Raw genomic sequence first — 24,139 nt, 5'->3', positions numbered from 1 at the left:
TTTGGAGGTTCATATTTTTTTACTCAAATGTAAGTTTCAAATGATTTTTTTTTAATTTTGGTATTTTTTTGAGATCTACAAGATTAGAATGAGAGAGAAAGAGAGTGAGAGAATGAGATGTTAGAGAAAGAAAGAATTCGGACCGAGAAAGAAAATAAGTATTTGAATGTTAGGGGTATTTTTGTACAAAAAATTAAAATTGTTATATATTTGGGATAGTTACTTATGTTAGCATATTAAAAAATTTCACTAAGTTATATACAAAAGTGTATCACACGTGTTCATCATGGGTATGTATCCAGTGACGGAGCCAGAAATTATGCTCAGTGAGGGCTTGGACAAATATTAATTCGCAACTAACAAAAATAACTAATAAGTTGTCCTTATAAATTTTCATGTTCAACAAAATAAAATAGGACACTGTCATAGAAAATAAAATAAAAATTATAATCTGCCTCGACGGGTTTTCATGTTTTGAAATCGTTGCATGATAACTTCATTGTCAAGGCTATCAAAAATGTCTTTTTCAATGTACACAAGTAAACAATCATTCATCCATTGATCTCCCATTCGATTACGCAATCTATTTTTCAAAATATTCATAGAAGAAAATACCCTTTCCACCGTAGCAGTAACAACAGGGAGAATCAATGCCAATGTAATAAGTCGATACACCAGTGGATAGACAATATTTTTCTTTATCTCGACCATTTTTTGAGCAAGATCTCCAATACTTTTCAAACCCAAGAACTTCTCAGTAGTACGTACATCAATAATGTAAGTTTCAAGTTGATCATCGAGTATCATAAGCTCAAAAGTAGAAAAGTCTTTGGGATAATACTCAGCAAACCGGACCAACTTTTTTTTGCCAAAAGCTACAAATGAATCACTAGGGCACAAAGAAGCTAAACAAAGAAGTAATTCAGTGTTTACCTCATTGAAACGTTCATTTAGCTCTTGAAGTTGGATATCAATAACAACAAAAAATAATTCCACACGATAGTGATGTAAATTTGTCATTTCTTGAGTTTTGCGCCGTGATCGACCTTGGGCAACAAATGTATCATCCATATCAGGAACATCCACATTATATTTAGCACAAAAGATTGAGACTTGATTAAGAAAGGAATCTCATTCATTGTCTCTCATTGCTTGTAATCTTTTCTAGCAAATTTCCACTAATTTCATGGCATTTGCAATATCTTGATTTTTTCTCTGTAGTGCTTTTGACAATTCATTTGTTATTCCCAACAATGCTTTCATAAATGTAGACTGAATATAAAATCAAATGTTAACATCAAAGACAATAAATTACTTACTTCAAACCTTTGTTCAGAGTTTGCTCGGCCATCGTCTACTATTATTTGAAGAACATTAGTTATAGGGGAGAATAAGTTAATCAAGCTCACCAATGTAGCATAATGTGAACCCCAACAAGTATCACTGGGACGTTTAAGATTGGTTTCTTGATTTAGCGCTCTTCCACTTGAAATTTCACCACACTTGAGTGCTTCAGAAATAATAGCATCTTGCTTTTCTCTAAGAATATCACAACGCTTAGAAGAACATCCAACGACATTTATCACCATAGTTACCACACTAAAAAGATAAGCAACTAGAATATGTTTCTTTGCGACAGCTACAAGAGCAAGTTGAAGTTGGTGAGCAAAATAATGAACATAAAAAGCTGATGGATTCTCATTCAAAATAAGAGTTTTAAGACCACTAAACTCTCCTTGCATATTGCTTGCCCCATCATAACCTTGTCCCCGTAATTTAGATATGCTTAATCCATATCTAGAAAATAATTTATCAATAGCACCTTTAAGTGACACAGCTGTGGTATTGGCCACATGTTCAATTCCCACAAATCGTTCAATCACACGCCCATCTTTATCTACATATCGCAACACAACAGCCATTTGCTCCTTAGTTGAAATATCATGAGATTCATCAACTAAAATAGAAAACAACGCATCTCCAATTTCTTTAATAATGATATCAAGTGTTTCAAAAGCTGCAGCCCTCACAATATCTTTCTGAATATCAGGTGATGTTAATTTTAAATTCTCAGGAGCATTTGTCAATGTAACTGCTTTGATGTCTTCATTATGATCAGCAAGAAATTTTAAAATCTCAAGAAAGTTACCTTGATTACTCGAGTCACCAGATTCATCATCACCACGAAAAGCAAGCCCTTGTCGCAATAACAAACGAATGCAATCAACTACTGCTTCCAAACGACTTCGATACTCACTACGAGCTTACTTTGATTGTTTTTCAAAAAATGTTTGAATATGTTGTTTTTCGTTCATTAACGCTTCACACATTTTCCTAGCTTGATTGTGAACACTAGATGGACCTCCAACATGAGTATAAATTCTTGCTTTTCCATTTTTAAAATTTCTGAATCCTTGACCAACAAATGAATCACCACTTGATTGTCCCTCGCAATTTGATTTAAACAGATAACAATACAGACAAAATGCACCATCTTTTGATACACTATATTCAAGCCAATTTTGAAATTCCTCATACCAAGCACCGTTGAATGCTCTTGATTAAGTTCCAACTTTTGTCGATGGAAATGGCTTGAGGTGAGGTTGACAAGGACCTTTTTGCATATATGCTCGCCGAACTTGATCACGAATTTTTAAAGGATGGTCCATAATCGGTGTTCTCAATCCTGGGTCACTTTCAATATCTTCAAGATTTATGTTGACATCCGCATAACTTGATTTTGTAATTTTATCATTCTTTCTTATAGAAGTTGAGGAATTTTGTATACTTTTAAAATTCCTCTTCATACCTATTGTAGTTAAATATATGAAAGATTAATAATAAGACTTGTGAATATGATTATAATTATGAAATATAAAAATATTACATAATTAGAATCTAAACAAGGAAGCAAACAAACAACGTTAACAATAAAACACACAACATACCTCAATAAAGATTCGATTTAAAGTAATTGTAAATTTTCTTTTCTTTTATAAATTCAAAAATTATATCATCAATTCATTCAAGGATATATATATATATATATATATACATCCTCAATGACTATAAGGCCACTTTTCTCCTTGAAGTTTATTAATTACATTTAGTGTTGCTCGTGGTTGTTTTCATGCCTCTTTTTCAATTTTTTATTTGTAGTATTGTTGTAAGAATTTTTTTTATCTAGTTTAATAGTTTGTGGCCCCTTGTACTATTTCTATGGGTTCACTCAAGAAAAGAAAAAGATATATATATATATAATATCTTTATACGACATCTAATTTCTAAAGAAATGCAAATAGAAGAAAAAAATCAATCACTAACAGAAATTGAAAAACAAAAGAAAGAAAAACAAAATGAACTACTTTGTTGTGTTATTTAAACCATTTATTATATTAAAAAAAAAGTAAAGGAAAGAAAGAAGAAGTTACTCACTTTTGCAATTGGTTGTGCTATTTTCTAAGACCCTTTTGAATTTTGGCTCACACTTGCCTCACCAACCAAGAACGTATGGGCTTGCTCTCCAGTTCAAAGGTTTTTTTTTTGAGATGATAGCTAATAGCCTAATAGGAAACAAATAGAACCGTACAATTGCTTGTGTATTAAATATATAATTATCAATTTATTGGGCTGGGTTTGGTTTGAAATAAATGGGCTTAACAAATTTAAGTAATGCCTTATGTTTTATAAAAGCTACATACATACGTTTTCTTTTGATAAATATATAAACGAAAAAAGACAAGAATTAATAAATATCTATATGTATATGTTGTTTTTTTAAATATTTTCAGTGAGGGCTTAAGCCTACCCAAAGGCCTGACTGCCTTCGTCACTGTATGTATCAATAGTAATTTCAAATACTAAATTGATATAATTTATTAAATATTTTAGTTAATTATCAAACTTATAACAATTATTGGATTTTTTATTTTATGTATTTTAGTTCTGTTTTAATTTAATTGTCAAGTTTTTAAATTATTATAAAAATTAAATAAAATAAATTGGTGTGGACCAACGATAACATACCACATATATCTTTGGAGGAGACTAAACCTATGTTTTGTAGGATTTAGAAATGAGGGAACTGAAAGAATAGAAAGGAAAAGTGAAAAGACAAGTGAAAAATAGAGTGTTTAGTAGATAAGAAAATTGGAGAGAAAATATTGAGTGAGATCTACAAAATTAAAATAGAGTAAAGAGTTTGATAAAAATACATAAATGTGAAATTACTAAATTATTTTTATAAAAATATTTTATATTGTAAATCAATATTAATAAATTAATTTTTTTTCCTTCTTATCCACTAAACAACTATGAAAGAAATATATTTTCCTGTATACCCTTCTAATTATCTATTTCTTCTATTTTCTTCCCTTTATACCAAAAATAGGACATCTAGATACTAACAATATTTTTTTTAGCAAAATGTGTTTTTTTATTATAATAAATAAATATTAATTATAGAATAATTAGCAATTTTGACCACCAAACTTATGACACTACCAGATCATTCCTCATAAAATATACAGTCTATTAAAAACTCCCCTTGAATTATAATATTTACAGAAACCTAGTTCTTCCATTAGGTTTCGTTTCATTTCGCCGTTTAAATGCTGATGTGACATTGTAAATTCTGATATAGTATTGCCATATGTAGAATATGTTGACGTGTGAAATTGGCCAACGATCGTATGTATAATATACGACACCTTTTGAAAGGAAAGAATATAAAATACGACATAGTACAAATATCTTAATCAAACACATGAATTTATAGTGGTTCAACCCTGTTCTGATGAATAGTAATAGCCTAATATACTTAGTTTTTAGTATTGAACCACTAGATAGAAAATTACACTGATGAACAAAAGTATTCACTCATTACTAATTTGCCTAGAGTTTCTCACAAAATATTCATCCGATCCTCTTCAATGAAGCCTTGGGTCCTCTAGTTAAAGTACCCAGGGGCTGTTACATGATCGGTAAGAGTGGGATCGTGGTTTGATACACGATCATTGGGAGTGGAGATACGTGTCCACATTCCCATGATTATGAGATCGTGGGTCTTCTCGTTGTCTTCTCTAGATCGTGGTCGATAATGCACAATTGAGACCTTCTAGAAAACACTAAGTCTAGATTGGTCTATGAGACTTAGGTGCATTATCGACTACGACCTTCGAGAAAATGCTAATTCTAGATTGGTCTATGAGACTTAGGTGCTAGGCTCGATAACCGCTGGGGTGCTAGGCCCGTTGGTCCTCTAGGTGCTAGGCCTCTGATCTCCTGGGTGCTAGGCTTGTAGATTTCAGTCTGAACGAGCATGAGTTTTACTCGTCTTTGGGAGTGTAGGCCGACCACCCTATAGAGGATAGGGTTAGTTGACCACCCCGAGGGGTTCTTGGGCATGCTTGGGCCAACCACAGGCCGACCACCCCTAGGGGTTAGGGCCAAGCCGACCACCCTTAGGAGGTTTTGGCCTGGTCGACTTCTCTATAGATCCTAGACCTATATTTTTTTCTCATCGGTCTTTTTTCAATACATCATCGTTTTTCCCTGAATTGGATGCCATGTGCTGCTTTCTCATTTTCCACATCATCCCTGGATTTTTGAGGGATAACATTTGCCTTCCAAGTTTATTGTAATGTGTTCAACATTACGGTAAACTTGATCTGGCCCAAGAAACATATCGTAGTAGTACTTTAACAGCAAAGTCCTTCGGGACATTACGTAGTACTTTTATCAACTATCGATAATTTGCTCAACACTAATTTTTCAAGCATAATTTGTAATTCCTATAAATAATTAGATTTTTCAAGGAAAATTAATTTCCTAAAAATCTAGTATACTTTTCAGGGAAATTTGAAGTCCTAAAAATATAACATATTTTTCAAGGAGTTTGATGTCCTAAAAATATAATATATTTTTCAGGGATATTAATTCCTAAAAATCCAAAATATTTTTCAAGGACATTTAGTTCCTAAAAATATAAGACATTTTTCAAGGAATTTGAATTCCTGAAAATACGAGATATTTTTCAATGAATTTAAAATTTTCATCATACCAGATATTTTTCAAGGATTTTGAATTTCTAAAAATATACGGTTAGCCTGAGAGGCTATAAGTAGTCCTCACTTCTCATTTCTTTGCCTTGTGCGCCTAAGCTATAGGATTCTCCAAGCATGATTTCTCAAATTTCTCATCAAACTCAGATCTTTGCTTGGGTAAGTATTTTTTCCTAATCCTTACATCATTTAATTTAAATGTGCTTAAATTTAGAAGAAATACTATGAATCTTTGAGGAATCTATCTGAATCTCCTTGCTTTGTATTATTTTGATCCAAAATAATTGACTTGTTTGAATCAATTCTATGATTTCTCTATAATTTCCTTAGCCTGGACGATTTCTAGGGTTCCAAACCCAAGCATATGCGATTTCAGGTTTGTTAAACCCTAGGTCGACCACTTCTTTGAGATTCACTAGCCTCGCGATTTCCAGGGTTCCAAACCCTAGCATTGGCAATTTCAGACTTGTAAAACTCTGACCTAGGCCGACCACTCTTAGGTTCCCTTGGTCTGGCAATTTTCAGGCTTTCAGATCCAGGCATAGGCGATTTCTAGAGATGTAAATTCCATCATGGGCTGACCACCCCTAGGGTTTCTATCATGGGCCAACCACCTCTAGTTCTTCCCTTGCATTTCCCTTGCCTTATGCGATTTCCAGGCCTAGGGAATTAGGGTTTAGGCCGACTACCTCTAGGGTTTACTAAGCTGGGCGATTGCCAAGCCTAGTGGATTAGAGTTTAGGCCGACTACCCCTAAGGTTTCCTTTGCTGGGCGATTTACAGGGCTCCAATCCAAGCCTAAGCCGTATTCCTCATGCTCCTGATGATTTCCAGGGATCCAGGGTGGTCAGCCCAAGCATAAGCTGACAACCTGGGACCCTAAATTTTTTTTTCTCCTCCTTTACTGATCTCTTTGGGGTCTTCCTTGTACTCTACAATTTATTGGAGACTTGAACTTTAGTCCTCTTGCATTTTTCTGAGGTCTACATCCCTAAGGTGGTCGGCCTAAGGTTGTAGACCGACCACCTATGCCCCTACTTTCACGCTTTGTAATCTTAGGGACTTAGGGTAGTCAGCCCAGGCTTAGTTTCACTAGGCCGACCCCCCTCTTTAAGACTTCAATCAATTTTTCCCAAATCTAGGGGAGTTCTATGTTGGTCGGCCTAAGCTTAGTCTCACTAGGCCGACCCCCTATATTGATTTTGCCCCTGATTTCTTCATTTTTGCTCCTTAGTTCATTGATATGCCCCCATCTATTGGATTCAATATGTTCACTTAATAACTTTACTCTTTATTTTTCCTTTGTTGCAGATGTCCAACTCCTCTTCGTTAGACAAGTCTGTAAGCGAGCATACTCCCCAGGAGTTCTTAGAGTCTGTAAGCAAGCATACTCCCCAGGAATTTTTAGAAAGGGTGAAAGGGATTTTCCCTAGCTCCGCTTTATATTTGTTCAGTGAGGAAGACTTCTTGAAAAGGTATAGCCCAATGGAGAGAGTAAAACGGACAACTCGGCAACCTTCCGAAGATGATCCTCATATTGCTAGGCACATTACTCGGGGCTCTTCGCCTGGCTCTTCTCAGATCTCTTCTTAAAATAGTACGTCCCGTGGCTCACAAGGCACATCTCAGCGAAGTCATTCTTCTCAGCGAGATATGTTGGGTCAGCGAGATTCATTGCAATGCCCTTTACACTGGGATACCAGTTGGGTTCCCCATCACTCTTCTTCTCAGCGAGAACATATCGAGGGCTTTCATCGTCATGCTAATCATCCTCAGGAGCGCTCTATTCACATATTTCAGCCTAAGATGGTTTGCCCTCCTTCCAAGAGCAAGACAGTCTCACCAGCTGTGTAATAGAAGAAGAGACGACAAAAAGAATTCCATTTATCAGATTCTGGGGCCACCTTGGCCAGTGAGATCATATGGAAACCAGTTGAGAAGCCTTGCCTTACTGATTACAAAGTTGTGTGGTTCAAGGGGACTGCCTTTGACATGACTGAAGAGAAGGTAAAGAACTTTAGGAAGACCTTTGACCTCTCTGGCATGTTTATTACTATCCATGGTCCAAATGACAGATCTAAGGACCCCTTTTTGGGTATGTACGCTTGGACACGTTCTGCAATCAAGTCTGGTGCCCTACTTCCTCTTCATCCATACTTCCGTAGTATTGCGAATTATTTTGGTATTAGTCCTTCTCAGCTGGCCCCTAATGCGATCTTGGTGTTATCATCGTTGTACATTATATATCACCGTAGAAATGGGCTGCTCTAGTGCCTCACGAGACCAACTACTTATTCAACTTGAAGACGAACCCTTCAGCGCAACTCGTGGTATTTCCATTTTCACCATTATATGAGCGAGGGTGCCAACACCTTCTTGGAAGAGATCTCTGGAAATAACAAGGCGTTTAGATATGCCGACAACTATTTCTTCACTAAGGACGCAGGGTCCAACTACTCCAAGTTTAAGGACGTTGGGCCTTTTTATAGACCGCTCTAGACCCAGGCTATGATAGTTAGGGCCAAGACATTGATTGCCATGACCCCTAAGGAGAAGAATGTTAAGACCCTCGTTACTTCAGAGAACCTTAGGAAGGTTGGGCTGTTTCCTTCTACTATAGTCGATGTTCCGGATGACGATGGTCCCGAGCCTGTGAACGCCATAGACTCCCCAAGACTTATTAATGTTGAGGAGGTACCCTCTTTGCCTGTGTTAGCTAGGTAGGAGGTTGATGAGGTGGGAGCCTCTGTTGCCTACTCATCACTTGCTTCGGATGACTTTGATGAGACTATGTTTGAGCCCGAATCTCATTCAGAAGGTTCGACATTTTATCACCTTTATTTTATGATTCATCTGTGCTTACTATCCTCCTAATATTTGATCTTCTTTTGCAGGTTTAAACATGTTCAGTTTTGTTCATACCCAGCAGAGGTTGACTCCCACTGAGGCTAGTCCTTCTGTTCGAGCGGCTAAAGGGCCAGGGTTGAGGCTAAGTCGATAATGGAGGTTTTGCTCCCAAGGTGCCTCCTTCGACTTCTTTGGAATCTAGTCCTGTCACTGAGGTAGAGCCATCTTTTATTACACCAGTTCCTCCCATCTTCACTGATATGGGTGCCTCCTAATCTACGCCTGCTCCCTTATCTGAGCCACACCATTATGCTATACGGAACCTAGGGGCCATCATGGACCGAGCGTCTCATCTGAAGCACATGAAAATGACTTTTAATGGGATTAAGAATGAGGAATTGAGCACCATCCTAACGAGGTCAGTCCTTGACATTCAGAGTGTGAGTCCTTTACAGTTCTCCTCTTGTCTCGTTAGCTTGTGTGCTGATGTTTATCTAACATGTGGATGTTTTTTGCAGGCACTGATATTGGTCTCTCATGTCCGTGATAGGTTTGTAGAGTATACCTCTACGCTCTCCAACCTTCGTTTTGAGCTTGAAGCTGTTCGCCAGGAGTTGCTAGACCTTAGGCGTGTTCTTGGCTCTAGGGATGCTGACATTGCTTCGAAGGATGGAGAGATCGACACCCTCCATAGTACCGTGGAGCTCAAACAGCAGGAAGTGTCCGAGTTGACTCTCAGGATAACCCAAATGGAGGGGAAACTTCTCGATTAGCTCCAACAGTCTGAAGTTGAGAAAGTAAAGCCAATTGCTGTTATGGACCAATTGCGAAAGGATGCTCTTGTTGAGAAGGAGCAAGAGGTCAAGGCTATCTGGGACAAGGCTCGAGAGGAGTATTCAAAGATAGCTTTCTCTTGCTTCTATTTGATCTAGAAGTCCAACAAAGATCTGAACTTGGATTTTCTTCCTAAGAAGACGCGAGCAAAGGAACTTAGGAAGTGTCTGGCTCGTGAGGCTGCTGAGGCTCAGGGTGGTCTTTAAGGTGATGCTCCTCGCCCTAGTTAGTCTTCTCTTGGTCTTTTATTCTGTCTTTCCTTTCATTTCATTGGTGGGGCACCTTGTACTAGATAGTTTTTACATATGATGATATTTTATGCCTTTATGCTTTTTTGTTATGAGTATTCACTGTATTGATTGAAATTTTTTATTTCCAATGCTTACTAAGTATATCAACTCACAACCCTCAATGGTCCAGGTATCAGTATACTCTGAACACATGTGTTTTACGTGCCATACTAACCTTACTCTTTTATGTTTTTCATGCTAACAACCATGGTAATGTGAGTAGTATGATACTTCACCAAGTACCATGAACAAAACATGTTAGGTTGACCACCCCATGGGTGATAGGCTGACCACCCTATAAGGGGCATGGCTAGGACTCTCCTCACCAATGCGTTTTTTTTTGTTTTTTGCATTTTCGAAACATATCTTGAACAAATGTCCTAGAAAAACTTGAGCTTGCTTAGTACTTAAGGTCACATCCTCATTGCTTGTGTATACCCCGATCGGTATGTACTATATGCCCCCCAAGTGATCATGGGTTTAAAAGCCTTCATCACTTGCTACTTGACCACGCCTTGCTTCGAGTGTTTAGACATAAAGTACTATACTTTTCACCCAATGATGCAAGTAGTAAATGCTTGTCCCTCATTGGTAGTTGGGTGATGGTTTCATACTCAGTAGTAATGATACCTATACACAGATGCATGTTGTGTAGTAAGTGTCGATCACAATCTACGTAATACCTTGTATACTCATTATAATGATTGTAGACAGAAGTGTCTAAGTTGGACCAACCGGGTCTAGATGAGCTAATCGAGTCTGTAACGAGTCTTAGACCAAATTATCGATCGGTCCCTCAAGGACCAGATTTGATTATGATCCGATGATGGTGACTAGTCCTCAGACCAGTCTCTTTTGTTGATCGTATAGGTCGATAGGTTCCTCAAGAACCAAGATCGAACATGATAAAATAAATTGGCAACAGGGTCCTAAGATCAGTCTCTTGTTCAGATCGTATGGGTCGATGGGCTGCTCAAGAACCAAGATCGAACATAATCCATTAATTTGGCGACAAGGTCCTTGGACCTGTCTCTCTTTTGGATCGTATGGGTCGATAGGCTCCTCAAGAACCAAGATCGAACATGATCTATTAATTTGGCGACAAGGTCCTGGGACATATGTCTCTTGTGGATCTTGTGGGTCGATAGGTTCCTCAAGAACCAGGATCGAACATGATCAAATAGTTTGGCGACAAGGTCCTTGGATCTATCTCTCTTTTGGATCGTATGGATCGATAGGCTTCTCAAGAACCAACATCTAACATGATCCATTAATTTGGCGATAAGGTCCTAGGAGCTGTCTCTCTTGTTGATCGTGTGGGTCGATAGGTTCCTCAAGAACCAGGATCGAACATGATCAAATAGTTTGGCGACAAGGTCCTCAGACCTGTCTCTCTTTTGGATGGTATGGGTCGATATGCTCCTCAAGAACCAAGATCGAACATGATCCATAAATTTAGAGATAAGGGCCTAAGACCTATATCTCGTTTGGATCGTATGGGTCGATAGGTCCCTCAAGGACCAGAATCGAACATGATCTGATGGGGTTGACAGGTCTAAAGTGACAAGTCCCTCATTGAATTAAATTTATAGAATTAAGTGAAACTTATGAAATTAAATTTATTCATTCATTGAAGCACAATGGCTGTTACATAGATAATTAGAAAAAATACTACATTTACAAATTAAAACATGTGTTGCTGCTGAACAACTTCATTGATAGTACCGACGGAGGTGTTCGCCATTCTAGTAGTTTTTGATTAGTTCTCCATTCAGTCGAGCTATCTTGTTTGTCCCTGGTGGGATCACCTCCTCCACAAGGTATGGCCCTTCCGAATCATGTCCTAGTACCCCTGCTGCAGTGTCCTTAGTGTTTAGGAACACCCTCCTGAGTACTAAGTCTCCAACTTGGAATTTTTTGATCTTTGTGTAACGAACCAAATTTCCTAATAAGGCTCAGGGCCTTGATTAGGGGGCCACGATGGCAAATTTTGAAATTATGTGATATTTATATATATCATTATGTGATTATGTGAATAATATCATAATATGACTTGATATGCATGTTTAGGTGTAGTAAATAGGGAAAATTACACGCATCACCGCATGTGGCAAAAAAATTTGAAATATACGGTATGTTATATTTATACCGTTCCATATTTCAAATATACGGTATTTTTTTATTTGTGGCATACGGCAGTGCAAGAGGTGGTTAGTGGGTGTGGTACCTATATCCTATTAATATATAATTTTGAACTAACATATATATACACATGCTTTTTTTCACCGTACCTATATCCTATTAATATATAATTTTGAACTAACATATTTTTTTTGTCAAATCAACTTTTTTAAAAAAATATTATATATCAAATCACTTTAATATTTTTAATCAAATCAATACAATTTTAATCTTATATTTTAAACTATTTTAATTATATTAATTCCTATAATACAAATATTACAATTTTCATATTATATATTTTTAAAAAAATCTCAATACTTTAATTTTTTTTTTGTCTTTTTCTCTTCATTCATTAGTTCATAGATACTTTTGGTATGATAATAATAATAATAATTACAAATAAATTTATTTTACTTATAAATATTTAAAATATAATTATTAATATTATACTTTATTAGTATAATACTTACATAAAATATTATATATTTAATCAATATAATCTATTTCTTTATTAATTGTTACAATTTAAAAATATATATATATATTACTTGTTCAATGCAATTTAACATTTTTGTATATACTAATTATAATATTCTTTTAGTTACAAACTTAGTTTTATATATTTTTGTTACAAATATGTTAACTAAATTTACAACTTACTTTTTGAAAATATTAGTCACAAATATAATTTTTTTAGTTATAAAATTAGTTATGTAAACCATTGTTACAAAATTAAAAAAAATTAGCAAGGAATTATTCTATAAATGTTGTCTACAAAAATATAAAACTTGTGTTACAAATCTGTAAAACTTGGTTATATATTTATAAATATTGTTTACAAAAATATTTTTATGTAACTGGTTTACGCATCTGTAAAAGCATGTTACAGGTTTGTAACATGTAAATTCATAATTGTCGTTGTCTGTAAAAGCTTGTTACATGTTTGTAACATGTAAGTTCTTATTTAGCATTTCTCTATCATGTTGTTTAGGGTTGCTCAAGATCCAAACCAATCCAATTACCCTGAATCAATCCAATAATAAAAAATTGGATATTCAATTACAATTGGATTTGATTGGATTTGTAAACTTAGTCTTTCTCTATCATGATGTTTAATGGACTTAATGTTGTAAACTTAATATTTAAAGGACTATAATGTGACAATTGTAAGGACTTAAATTGGTATTATTACTCCATAGTGTCTAGTATTTTGTATGTTTTTTGTTTTGCTTGTTAATTTGTTTAATATCAACATTTAGGTTCAAAGATAAAAAAATAAAAATAAAAATAAATCGACCCAATCCAATTACAAATGGATTTGATTGGATTTGAAGGCCAAAACGGATTGAATTGGATTGGATGATGATTTCCAACATCCAACATTTAATTGAATTGGATTGATTAGTGGTAAAAATGTTGAGCATCCCTAATGTTGTTTGTAAAAATTTGTTACAAATTTATTGCTATATTTTAAAATAATTTTATGATTATGACCTTTCAACAATATGGTTTTTTCAAGTGTAAACTTTGATTACAATTTTGTAAGTTTACAAATAAGTAATTCAAAACTTATTTGAAGATGTTAATATATATATATATATATATGTTGTCCATGATAATATTTGTAATGGTTTTATATAAATTTGGAGTGTGATATTCATCATGTAATGGGATGAGTAATATGGATATCTGGGTAAATGTTGATAATAATGGGTTGTGGGTTATATAATAGGCATAGATTACCGTAATATTGTAATTAGTTTAAAATACCGTATTTTTAGAATTTTTTTCCAAATTTGCCGTCTATGTGTTAATTGCCCTATTAAATATGCATGTGGACCCATTTTTGTTTAATTGGGTAATTTTCATAATTTGGCCCATTTTGGGTATAATTGGCATATATGTGGTATGTGTGTGGTGCTTCATTATTATTTGGTTATGCATGGGTTACTTAGCACGAGACGATCCTAGCGAGCAAACTAGCGGTTTAGTCATAACGAGGTCAAATACCGGTCTCGGGGTGAGCCTAGTGGTAATTTGGTAATTTAGTACATTATCGGGTATGAGCGGGTAATTGGATATGCTTTAATTATTAATTGAGGATATTGGGAATAACGGGGATTGGAGGATGTTAATTTTAATTAGCGGGATAAGTGAGAAATGACTATGTTTGCCCTTGGTGGCTTAAAAAGGGATTAAATGGACATAAGGACATTTTGGTCTTTTGACCAAGGGATATATGTTAAATTAGATGGCTGTAGAAGGGTCAAAGATAAAGAAAAACAGAGGCTCTCTTCCTCTACCTCTCAATCCTTTCTTCCTCTCTTTTCCTTTAAATTTTTAGAGCTCAATTTGAGGATTTAAGCCAGGAGATCAAGGTTTGGAGCTTAGGACCTTAGTTCAACCATTGAAGGGATTTAATTCTGTGTTTAAGGTAAGGATTTCAATTTGATTTTTTGGTTTGCTCTGTTTTTAAGGATAGTTTAAAGCTTTGGATTCTTGATTGTAGAACTACGTTTTTGGTGTGGTTTTAAATAATTTGAAACTTGGGTTTTGATTGTTTTGGTCCATTGAGATGATTGGGAACATTGTTTATGAGATTTGGGTATGTTTGGATAGGTTTTTGGAATGATTTGAAATGGGAAAATCAGAGTTTCATGGCTGTGTTCGTGGTTGGGCCGCGGCCCTTTTATTATGTGCTGCGACCTAGGCTTGAAAAAAATGTAGTTTTTGGCTGTTGGGGGTACTTTGGGCCGCTGCCCCTTTTTGTTAGGCCGCTGCCCACGATGCAAACAAAGAGGGGTTTAGCCCCTGTTCTTGATCAGGCCGTGTCCGAAAAGGGCAGAAATTGCCAAAATGGGTTTTTAGTTTATGATAACTTAACTCTAAGGGCTTGAGATCAATCCTGCTACCCTGTTGAGTAGGGTTTGACGTCCTGGAGGCTAGGTTTGGGTTTGGAAGTATTTATTTACTCATTTTGATGAGGTTTATTGGTAACATGTGCTTGGACCAAAAGTATGAAAACTGTACCCAGTATGTGATGCATGTGATGCATGTGATGCATAAGATACATGTGATTAGGGCATTCCATGAACATTGAATATGAGATAGACTTATTAGTCATCTACACAGAGATAGACTTATTAGTCATCTATTTAGAGAGTGACTTACTAGTCAACTATTCAGAGAAAGACTTATTAGTCATTTACATCAGAGAGAGAGAGAGACTTATTAGTCATCTACTCTGAGCACAGGACTTCACAATTATTGTTTTGTACCAACCTGCATGCATGAATAAGATTATTATTGCTAGGCATGCCTATCATGATTTAGTAACATGTTATTATCTGTTCATGAGAATATTGAATTTTCTTGCTGAGCCTCGACTCACGGGTGCTATGTGGTGTAGGTAAAGGCAAAAGAAAGCTGGACCATTATTGAAGTTGGAGAGCTTAGATGACGATGTGTACATATGCGGCTGCTAGACCACCACGGTCGAGGGTTTAAAGAGGAACTAAGGCTAAACCCTATTTTTTCGCTTAGGTCGGCTGGTTGTAAATATTTTATTGTAGTTAACCTTTAAATTATATTTTGGGATCCCAATGTATACATTAAACGTTTTAGTGAAACATTGTATCTTTGACCAAATTTTTTTAACCCTAAACCATTAATCACATTTAGTTACACGATTATGGCCAAATGACTCGGTTAGCAAGTTTAGCATTGATTAAAATGCACAACATAACAGTCCCTGGGTAGTAGGACGTTATACTTTCACTCTGGAGTTGAAGTATCTGGCCACTTTTTTTTGATGTGCTGCTACTCTGAGACTTGCCTTTTCTCGTCTTTCTTCGATTAAATCGAGCAACTTTTCTATTAGTTGATGGTTCCTCCCTTGCTTGCATGTCTCTCGTCTATGCGATGGGGGAGTGAGTTCAACTAGCAACATGGCTTCATGACCAAATGCCAAAGAGAACGGGGTATGTCCTGTTGCCATTCGAGCCATCGTTAAATGTGACCATCGGACCTTCAGAAGTACTTCTGGCCAGGCTCCTTTGGCTTGTTCAAGGCATTTCTTCAGAGTGTCTTTGATAGTCTTGTTCACTGCTTCGACTTGACCATTAGCTTGGGGGTGTGCTACCGAGGAAAAGCTCTTTGTGGTTCCATGCCTCGTACAAAAGTCGGTGAACATATCACTGTCGAATTGAGTCCCATTTTCCGAGACTATCTTCTTTGGAAAACCAAATCGACATATGATATTCTTCACCACAAAGTCTAAGAATTTCTTTGAGGTTATGGTGGCAAGAGGTTCTGCTTCAGTCCATTTGGTGAAGTAGTCCACAGTTACAACAACAAATTGGACTCCTCCCCTTCCAATAGGTAGCTTTCCTATCAGGTCGATCCCCCATACAGTGAAGGGCCAAGGACTTTGCATTTGTGTTAATTCATTAGGTGCCATCCGGGGTATCTTGGAGAACATCTGACACTTGTGGCATCTTCTGACATACTCCATCGAGTCTTCATTCATCATTGCCCAAAAGTATCCTTGCCTTAGGATTTTCTTTGATAGGCTCTGCCCCCCAGCATGATCTCTACAAAACCCCTTGTGTACCATGATCATTAACAACTTTGACTGGTTGGGTATAATACACCTTAGCAGTGGTAGGGAATATCCTCGTCAGTACAGGACCCCTTCGACTATCATATATCGTGCAGCTTGTCTCACCAACTTCCTTGCTTTCTTCCGATCACTAGGTACTACTCCTTGGTGGAGATAGTTAATAATAGGGGTCATCCATGTATCTCCTAACTCAAGAGGTAGTGCTTCCTACTCGGTTATGCTTCATTCTGCCAAGTATTTGACGGGAATGACATTCAGGGTGTCTGCATCTTTGGCACTGGAAAGCTTTGCTAAGGCATAGACATTTTGCTCTCTCGGGACAAGTATAATTGGGCATTTCTTGAACTGCGCCAACAAGTCCTTTACCTTGTTCAGGTATTGCACCATCCTAAGTCCCTTGGCTTGATACTCCCCCAGTACCTGGTACACCACTAGCTGAGAATCACTGAATATCTCCAGGGATTGTGCATGCACATCCCGAGACAAGCGTAATCCTGCTAATAATGCCTCGTACTAAGCCTCGCTGTTTGAAGCATTGAATCCAAATCTGAGAGCGCAATGGATTCTGTGATTTTTCGGAGTGATCATTATGATTCCTGCGCCTGAGTTGTGTTCATTGGATGCTCCATCAACATATAGCTTCTATACAGGAGTATCTTCTTCCTTCTCAGTATCTCCATTCTTCGATTAGTAGGAAGTCTGCCAGTGCCTTCGTCCCCCACTCACCTTTGGGAAAGTTTCCCAGATGATGGTTCATGGCTTCCCCATACTGGCTCGCCAGAGGATGATCTTCGGAAGCAGAAACATAAGCTTGGACGGGGGAGGCGCGTGTGCTTGCCGAGGCATGCTTTGTCAGGGATGGGGATCGAGAAGGTCCTGATCCATCCGCAGTTGTGCGGGGAGCAGAAGAGCACGAAGTCATCTCCTTGGGTAAAGAGGCGCCAGAAGGCGCCCGCCTAGGACGCCTCCTTGAGGGTAGAGGAGCCCCAGCAAAAGAAGGAATAACAAAATTCCTTTTAGGCACGGAGGGGTGAGGGACAGAGGCATCAAAGGCAAACTAGCCGCCAAGCATCGACGGTGACACCCGAGAGGTAACACCGCCAGTATGACCGTCATCAGCCACGCCCCTAGCCATGCTAGCAACAGAGTGCAAGCACGAGTAGTTCTCAGATACCATTGTCTCCTCAACGTCCATATGATCACCCGAAGGGTAGACATAGTCCCTATCAGCTACCTCGTCATAATTACCTTCATCATGGCCGTATAGCCATGGATCCGCAGGTTCAGGTGAGGGGGGGCATGGACCAGTAGGTTTGGGTGACGCAGGGCGTGGACTCGCAGGTTCGGGTGACGTAGGGCGTGGATGAGGCGGGGCATAGGCTCGCAGGTTTGGAGGAAACAGAGCATAAAGTGACGGTTTGATTCGGGGTTAACAGCCTGTACAAGTGAAGGTTGCTCTCTATAAAAAGGGCGCTGGCTTGTTTACAGTCACTCGAAAAGGCCAGGATTTTCATCACTCGGTCATGAGCCTTCGATTTCAAGTTGGAGCCAACGACCCCTAAGAGACCTGCCATCAAAAGAAAAGAAATAGCTACAGTTAGAAATATCATAGAAGAAAAGCCGAGTAAAAAGAGGAACCTCTCATGTGTGAGATCAAAGTGAGAATAGTCTTACTTGGGGTGTTGAAGCTAGTATGTCGGGTGGACCCGCTAAAAGTGAAGAAATAGTCCATCTTCCACGAGCCTCTGTTTGTAATGGAGCCCTCCACAAAGGAATTCCCTTTATGGGCCGCGACTTTCTGGAGCTGGTAGAACCCGGGGGCAGGTGTATTCTCCCTAAGGGTATAGAAGTAATGAACCTCGCTCATAGAAGGTCCTCTGGAATGCACCTAATTATATAACACATATAGGCTGCTCAGTGTCACCCAGGAGTTGGGGGACAATTGTAGAGGCGCCAGTTCAAAGTAGTTAAGCACTTTGACAAAAAAAGGATGAAGCGGAAGAGCCCTACCGGATTAGGTTATGGAATCGCTGAAGGCCATGAACCCTTCTGGCTGCTCAGATGCGCGTTCATCATGCTCTGGGATGACGAACTTGAGGTTTAATGGTAACTTATGAGCCTTTAGCATATTGGTCAATTTATTCATGGTGAGGCTGGACCTGCCCGTCTCTTCGAAAGAGTCAGAGGTTCTCTTCGGCATCTCAGGTACCTGGGCAGAGATAGGAAGTTTATGAGCCATAGACTTTCTAAGGATCCTTGAGGACCCCCCACGTGTCCTATATCTACCAGCTCTCTGCTTGACCCTAGGGCGTAAGACCGGGGGTAGGGGAGGAAGCGTGGGTGGGATCATAGAAACGAACTCTGGTTCAACCAATTCACATCTACCCCCTTCGAAGGAGGGATCCCTATGACCGGGAGACTCGTCACGACGAAAGGAAAAAGGCTCAGGGGGCAAGTTTTCTTCTAGGCAAGCAATTTCAGAAAGGCAATCCAGGAGGATTGATTGTAGCTGAGAAATGTATGTCACATGCTGGGGGTAGAAACCTAAACCTGCGTCCCTGGTATTGGATTCTAGCTCCCTCTCTAGGTCACATGCTTTCTTTCTGAGGTAGGACAGTCTCCGAAGGTAGAGCGTCCGCACACCCCCAGAGTTAGAGGGTCTACGTATGTCGGCCTCCGAGTGGGAGGATGACAACTCAATAAATTTAACACTAGACGGACCTGTGAGACATCGCCTAGACGCCATGGACCAGCTAAGACTTGACGACGTATATGCGAAAGGGTAACCCTATATCTACAACATGAGTGTGAGGGGTATAAGAAAAGGGCCTATGCATATGTACTTGAAAGGCCATACGAAAAGAATGACAAACTCTGAAGAATGGGTGCCGTACAACCATTAATTCTACCCCTGTGTAGTCAATATAAAAAAAAACAGAAAAAAGAGGAAGGAGGCATACCTGGAGGTATATGTATGAAGCCGAAGGTGTGCGAGGATAGACTTATGGAGGCGAAGGGTCGGTTGAGTGATAAGCAAGGGCAAGACCGTAGGAACAAACGAATGTCTAGCGTCACCACATTGCTAGTAAAAAAAACAGGGGCAAAAGAATCAGGAAAAAAATAATAGGATGAATAATTGAAATGGAAGAAAAATTACCTCAAGAATGCTTTTGTGGTGGATGGAACCTTTGAGCTCTTGAAAGTGGTTTGGAGAGAATACCACTAGGCTAGGCAAGTTTTGGTGTGGAGAAATGGCTTCAAGCCTTGGGGTATTTATAAGGAAATTCAAGGCCCCTAGCCATTGGATCCAAGTCCATATGAATGGTGGAGATCAAGAGTATGGGTAGCCTTGGGATCCGCAATTGAGAATGATTAGCCCTTATGCAATCTTAGGGATATTCATGGCCAATTAAGAATGATTGGACCTTATGCAATCTTGGACACTATAAAGAAACAAAACTTCAAAATTCACTGTGTTTCTTCAAGCGACATTGGGAAGCGCTCCAAGGTTGAGTCCACCAAAGTTGGCCGTACACATCGTACAAGAGAAAAAGAAAGAGTCTACAAACACACTTAAAAGTGTACTTATAGACTCGGGGGCAAGTGTGAATACAAGAATCCTTCCCTTGTGAATTCCATTCAAGTGAACCTCTATGTTATGAGGCGCCCCAAAAGTACAAGGGACACATGCTAGTGGGACGAAGAGGTATGGGCTTTACTCGGCATTGGAGGCGTTAGGGTAGGAAAATCACCCTCGCTATGCGAGGGTCGTTGGCAAGCAGGCCATGTGCGCGTTACCCTCACTATGCAAGGGACCTCGGATGACTTCCCGTACGCGCACGTGCACCGTGTCCTTGCAAGGCATCGTGCCTCACCCCCTCAGGACCACCATGCAGCTTCGCTATGCGAGGGTGCAACCGAGCCTCGCCCCCTTAGGACCACTGTGCAGCCTCACAATGCGAGGGTGCAACCGTGCCTCGCCCCCTCCGGACCACCATGCGGCCTCGCTATGCGAGGGCAAAACCTGCCTCACATCAAACACCCCAAAGCCTTGTCTTCTCTTGATATGTAAAGTGTGGAGCCTCCTCAATGTGCATACGAGGAACACTTGGAAATACTAAGGAGAAGTGCCATGTGATCCTAGGGTACCAGGTATGCGTACTGATATAGGATGTACGATCATGAAGGGGTCAGAGGCGTGGCCTTGTCATCTGCGTCTAACAAGTAGTGGTGGTACAAACTTGTACGGAGAGTGGAGGCACTACCTGAGCACCCCCGACAATATTACAGAGTCCATAGTACGATGGCCTGCACCACTACTTGGGCATTGTCAGGGTAGACACCACTATGTCCTGAGCCACTACCCTGACCCTGTACCTGCATACGTACACATCCCCTTGGACCTACTTGTATCAGGGGTCCAATAGAGCCCACCTATAAATAGGTTTCAACCCCTCAAGTTAGGGGGTTGAAAACTGATTGTATGGAGAGACGTTTAAGAAATATATGATCTTTGTTCCATTATAGCTCTGGTTTTTTCCATCTGATTCTAAGCTATTCTTCATATAAAAATCTGAGCTTTCTAACCTTTAATCGTTGATGAGTTCTTACCGTCAACACCTATTATCTTCTTTTACCAAAGCAATGCTGATTGCAAGCTCGCTGGTTGCCAAATAGATGAATAGTACTTCACCATATATTGGCTTCGCTAGGACGGGAGGTTGAGAGACATGCTACTTCAAGGCTTGGAAGGCTTCCTCGCATTCCTCGGTCCATTAGATCTTCTTGCTGCCCCTCAGTAAGTTGAAGAAAGGGAAACACTTATCCGTAGACTTTGATATGAACCTACTGAGGGCAGTTACTCTCCCTATTAAGCTTTGAACTTCTTTCAATATGGTAGGTGACTTCATGTCGATCAATGCTTTGAACTTCTCAGGGTTAGTCTTGATTCCACATGAGTTGACTATGCATTCGAGAAACTTACCAGAACCAACTCCAAACGAGCATTTGAGAGGGTTTAACTTCATGCTATACTTTCTAAGTATTGCAAAGCATTCCTCCAAGTCTCGAACATGCCCTCCAGCTTCTTTGGACCTGACCAGCATGTCATCGACATACACCTCCATATTTTTGCCGATCAAGTCTCGGAACATGCCATTCACTAAATGCTGGTAGGTGGCTCCTGCATTCTTTAAGCCGAATGGCATCACCTTATAACAGTACAATCCCTTGTCTGTCCGGAAGATGGTATGTTCCTCGTCGAGAGGGTGCATACTTATTTGATTATACCCAGAATACACATCCATGAATGAGAGTATTTCATGTCCTACAGTTGCATCGACCAGTTGGTCTATTCTCAGTAGTAGGAAGCAGTCTTTGGAGCAAGCCTTGTTCAAATCTGTGAAGTCCACGCATGTTCTCCACTTCCCATTTGACTTTGGGACCAGCACAAGGTTTGATACCCAATCTGGGTAGTAGGCCTCCCTTATAAAACTTTTTTTCTTAATCAGCTCGTCCTCCTCCTTCAGGGCTTGAGATCGGTCTTTGTTAAGCAGACTCCTCTTTTGTTGCATTGGTGGGTAGTTCTTGTCAACATTGAGGACATGGTTATCATGGATGGAGAAATTCCAACCATGTCCGTATGTGACCAGGAAAAGACATCTTGGTTTTTCTTCAAAAATTCTACCAACCGTGCCTTAATTTCAATCTTTACCTTTTTCTCGACTTTAATTACCTTCGTCAAGATTTTTGACTGGTCCTACTCCCATGATGTCATCCCTAAAGCGAGGATCGATGTCATTTCCCTCGCTTTGGGAAACTTGCTACAATAACAAATCTTCGTTAAAAGGAGCCCTCGACTCTAGTAGAATGTTTCTTTCAACATTAACTTCCATGTTGACAACCTCATCTGTTCCTTCCTTTTCTTTGCAGCAGGCTACTACCATGTTGTTTATCCATGATCCTTTCTTTGCCTTGACCACTAACACATTATAGCATTCTTGTGCCTCCCTTTAGTTACCCTGTACGCATCCTTTCCTTGCGCTTGTGAGGAACTTAAAAGAACGATGCTAGATAGATACTGCTGCGTGTAACGCCATTAGGAGGGGTCTCCCAAGCACTACATTGTAAGCCAATGAGAAATCTACCACCAGGAACTCTGTCATCACAGTCTTGCGCCAAGGGGCATCCCCCACCATGACCGGTAGTTTGATAGTTCCTGCTGGTGCTAGGCATTCTCCCGTGAACCCATATGTCACTTGGGAACATTGTGTCAGGTCCTTGACCGTGAGCTTAATCTTCTCAAGGGATGTTTTGTAGATGATATCTACTGAGCTTCCCGTATCCACCAAGCATCTGTTCACTCGGGCATTGGCAATTTGAATGGTAAGGACCAGGCGGTCATTGTGGGGGTACCTCACGTGCTTGGCGTCATCCTTCGTAAAAGTGAGAGTTTAACTTTCATACTTTGTATTCTTCGGAGATCGCTCCTCGACTGCCATGCACTGGGAAGAATCCCCTACCTCATGTATTAGGGTCCTTGCATATCGTTCACGAGCATTGTTACTATTGCCTACTATGTGGGGTTCCCCACACATGGTATCCAAAGTGAAGTCTACATCCGCTGGCTCCAGTGGTGGACTCCTTTGCCTTCGGAACTCTGGATTCCTGCTCGCAATTTCAGTCTTGACCCAGTACCTCGAGAGTTTTCTCAATCGAAGGAGAAACTCTATCTCATCCTTAAATTGTTTTCACTCGTTTGTGTCGTGCCCATAATCATTATGGAAATGACAAAACTTATTCTTGTCCCTCATTCCTTCTGAGCGCAAGGGTGGTGGCTTTCGATATGGTACCTCCTGATATGTTTCCAAGTAAATCTTAGCTGTTTATGTAGCCAGGATGATATAATTGGTGAACCTGGGCTGGTAAGGATGATGCTTAGGCTGTTTGTCGGCTGTGGCTGACTTAGCTTTCTTTTCTCCACCCAACTTAGCCCCCGAGGTATTCCTCTTCTTACCGTTGCCCCGATTGCTGCCTTGAGGGTTTGCGCCATACTTATCTACCTTGACAGTGGTCGAATGGTTTATGCCTCTTTCCTCCTTCATGATAGCGTTATCAGACATCATGTATTTGTCTACTTGGTCTAGGAACTCTTGCAAGGTGTTGATGGGGTTCCTGTCTATGCTATCTGACAAGGGACTACGATAAATTGTTGCTGTCGAGATGGCAATAAACTTCCTTTCATCTCCAAAAATGGATGCTCGGTTTGCTTCTCTCATGAATCTCTAGATGTAGGTTTTCAG

The 24,139-nt window shown here is 39.4% G+C and overlaps 1 protein-coding gene across 1 annotated transcript; it reads right to left on the bottom strand.

The window, feature by feature from the left end:
- Positions 1 to 1,164: 1,164 nt before the first annotated feature.
- Positions 1,165 to 2,807, bottom strand: LOC133826111 (uncharacterized). The gene is made up of 3 exons (XM_062258788.1): positions 2,615 to 2,807; positions 1,410 to 2,197; positions 1,165 to 1,272 (listed from the first exon to the last, which is right to left on the bottom strand). The coding sequence occupies exons 1-3, from the start codon at positions 2,805 to 2,807 to the stop codon at positions 1,165 to 1,167; spliced, it is 1,089 nt and encodes a 362-aa protein (XP_062114772.1).
- Positions 2,808 to 24,139: the final 21,332 nt, after the last annotated feature.

This window comes from Humulus lupulus, chromosome 1 (genome assembly GCF_963169125.1).
Source record: "Humulus lupulus chromosome 1, drHumLupu1.1, whole genome shotgun sequence".
NCBI classification, from domain to species: Eukaryota; Viridiplantae; Streptophyta; class Magnoliopsida; order Rosales; family Cannabaceae; genus Humulus; species Humulus lupulus.
Note: the sequence above shows the minus strand (reverse complement) of the source record. Positions and strands in the feature narration are given on the sequence as shown.

Coding starts and splice junctions, on each gene's coding strand:
- LOC133826111 (XM_062258788.1), bottom strand. CDS start 2,807: ATGAAGAGGAATTTTAAAAGTATACAAAATTCCTCAACTTCTATAAGA. Junction 2,198..2,614: donor GCGAGCATATATGCAAAAAG/GTCCTTGTCAAC, acceptor TATTGCGACAAG/GGCTTGCTTTTCGTGGTGAT. Junction 1,273..1,409: donor GTTCACATTATGCTACATTG/GTGAGCTTGATT, acceptor TTTTATATTCAG/TCTACATTTATGAAAGCATT.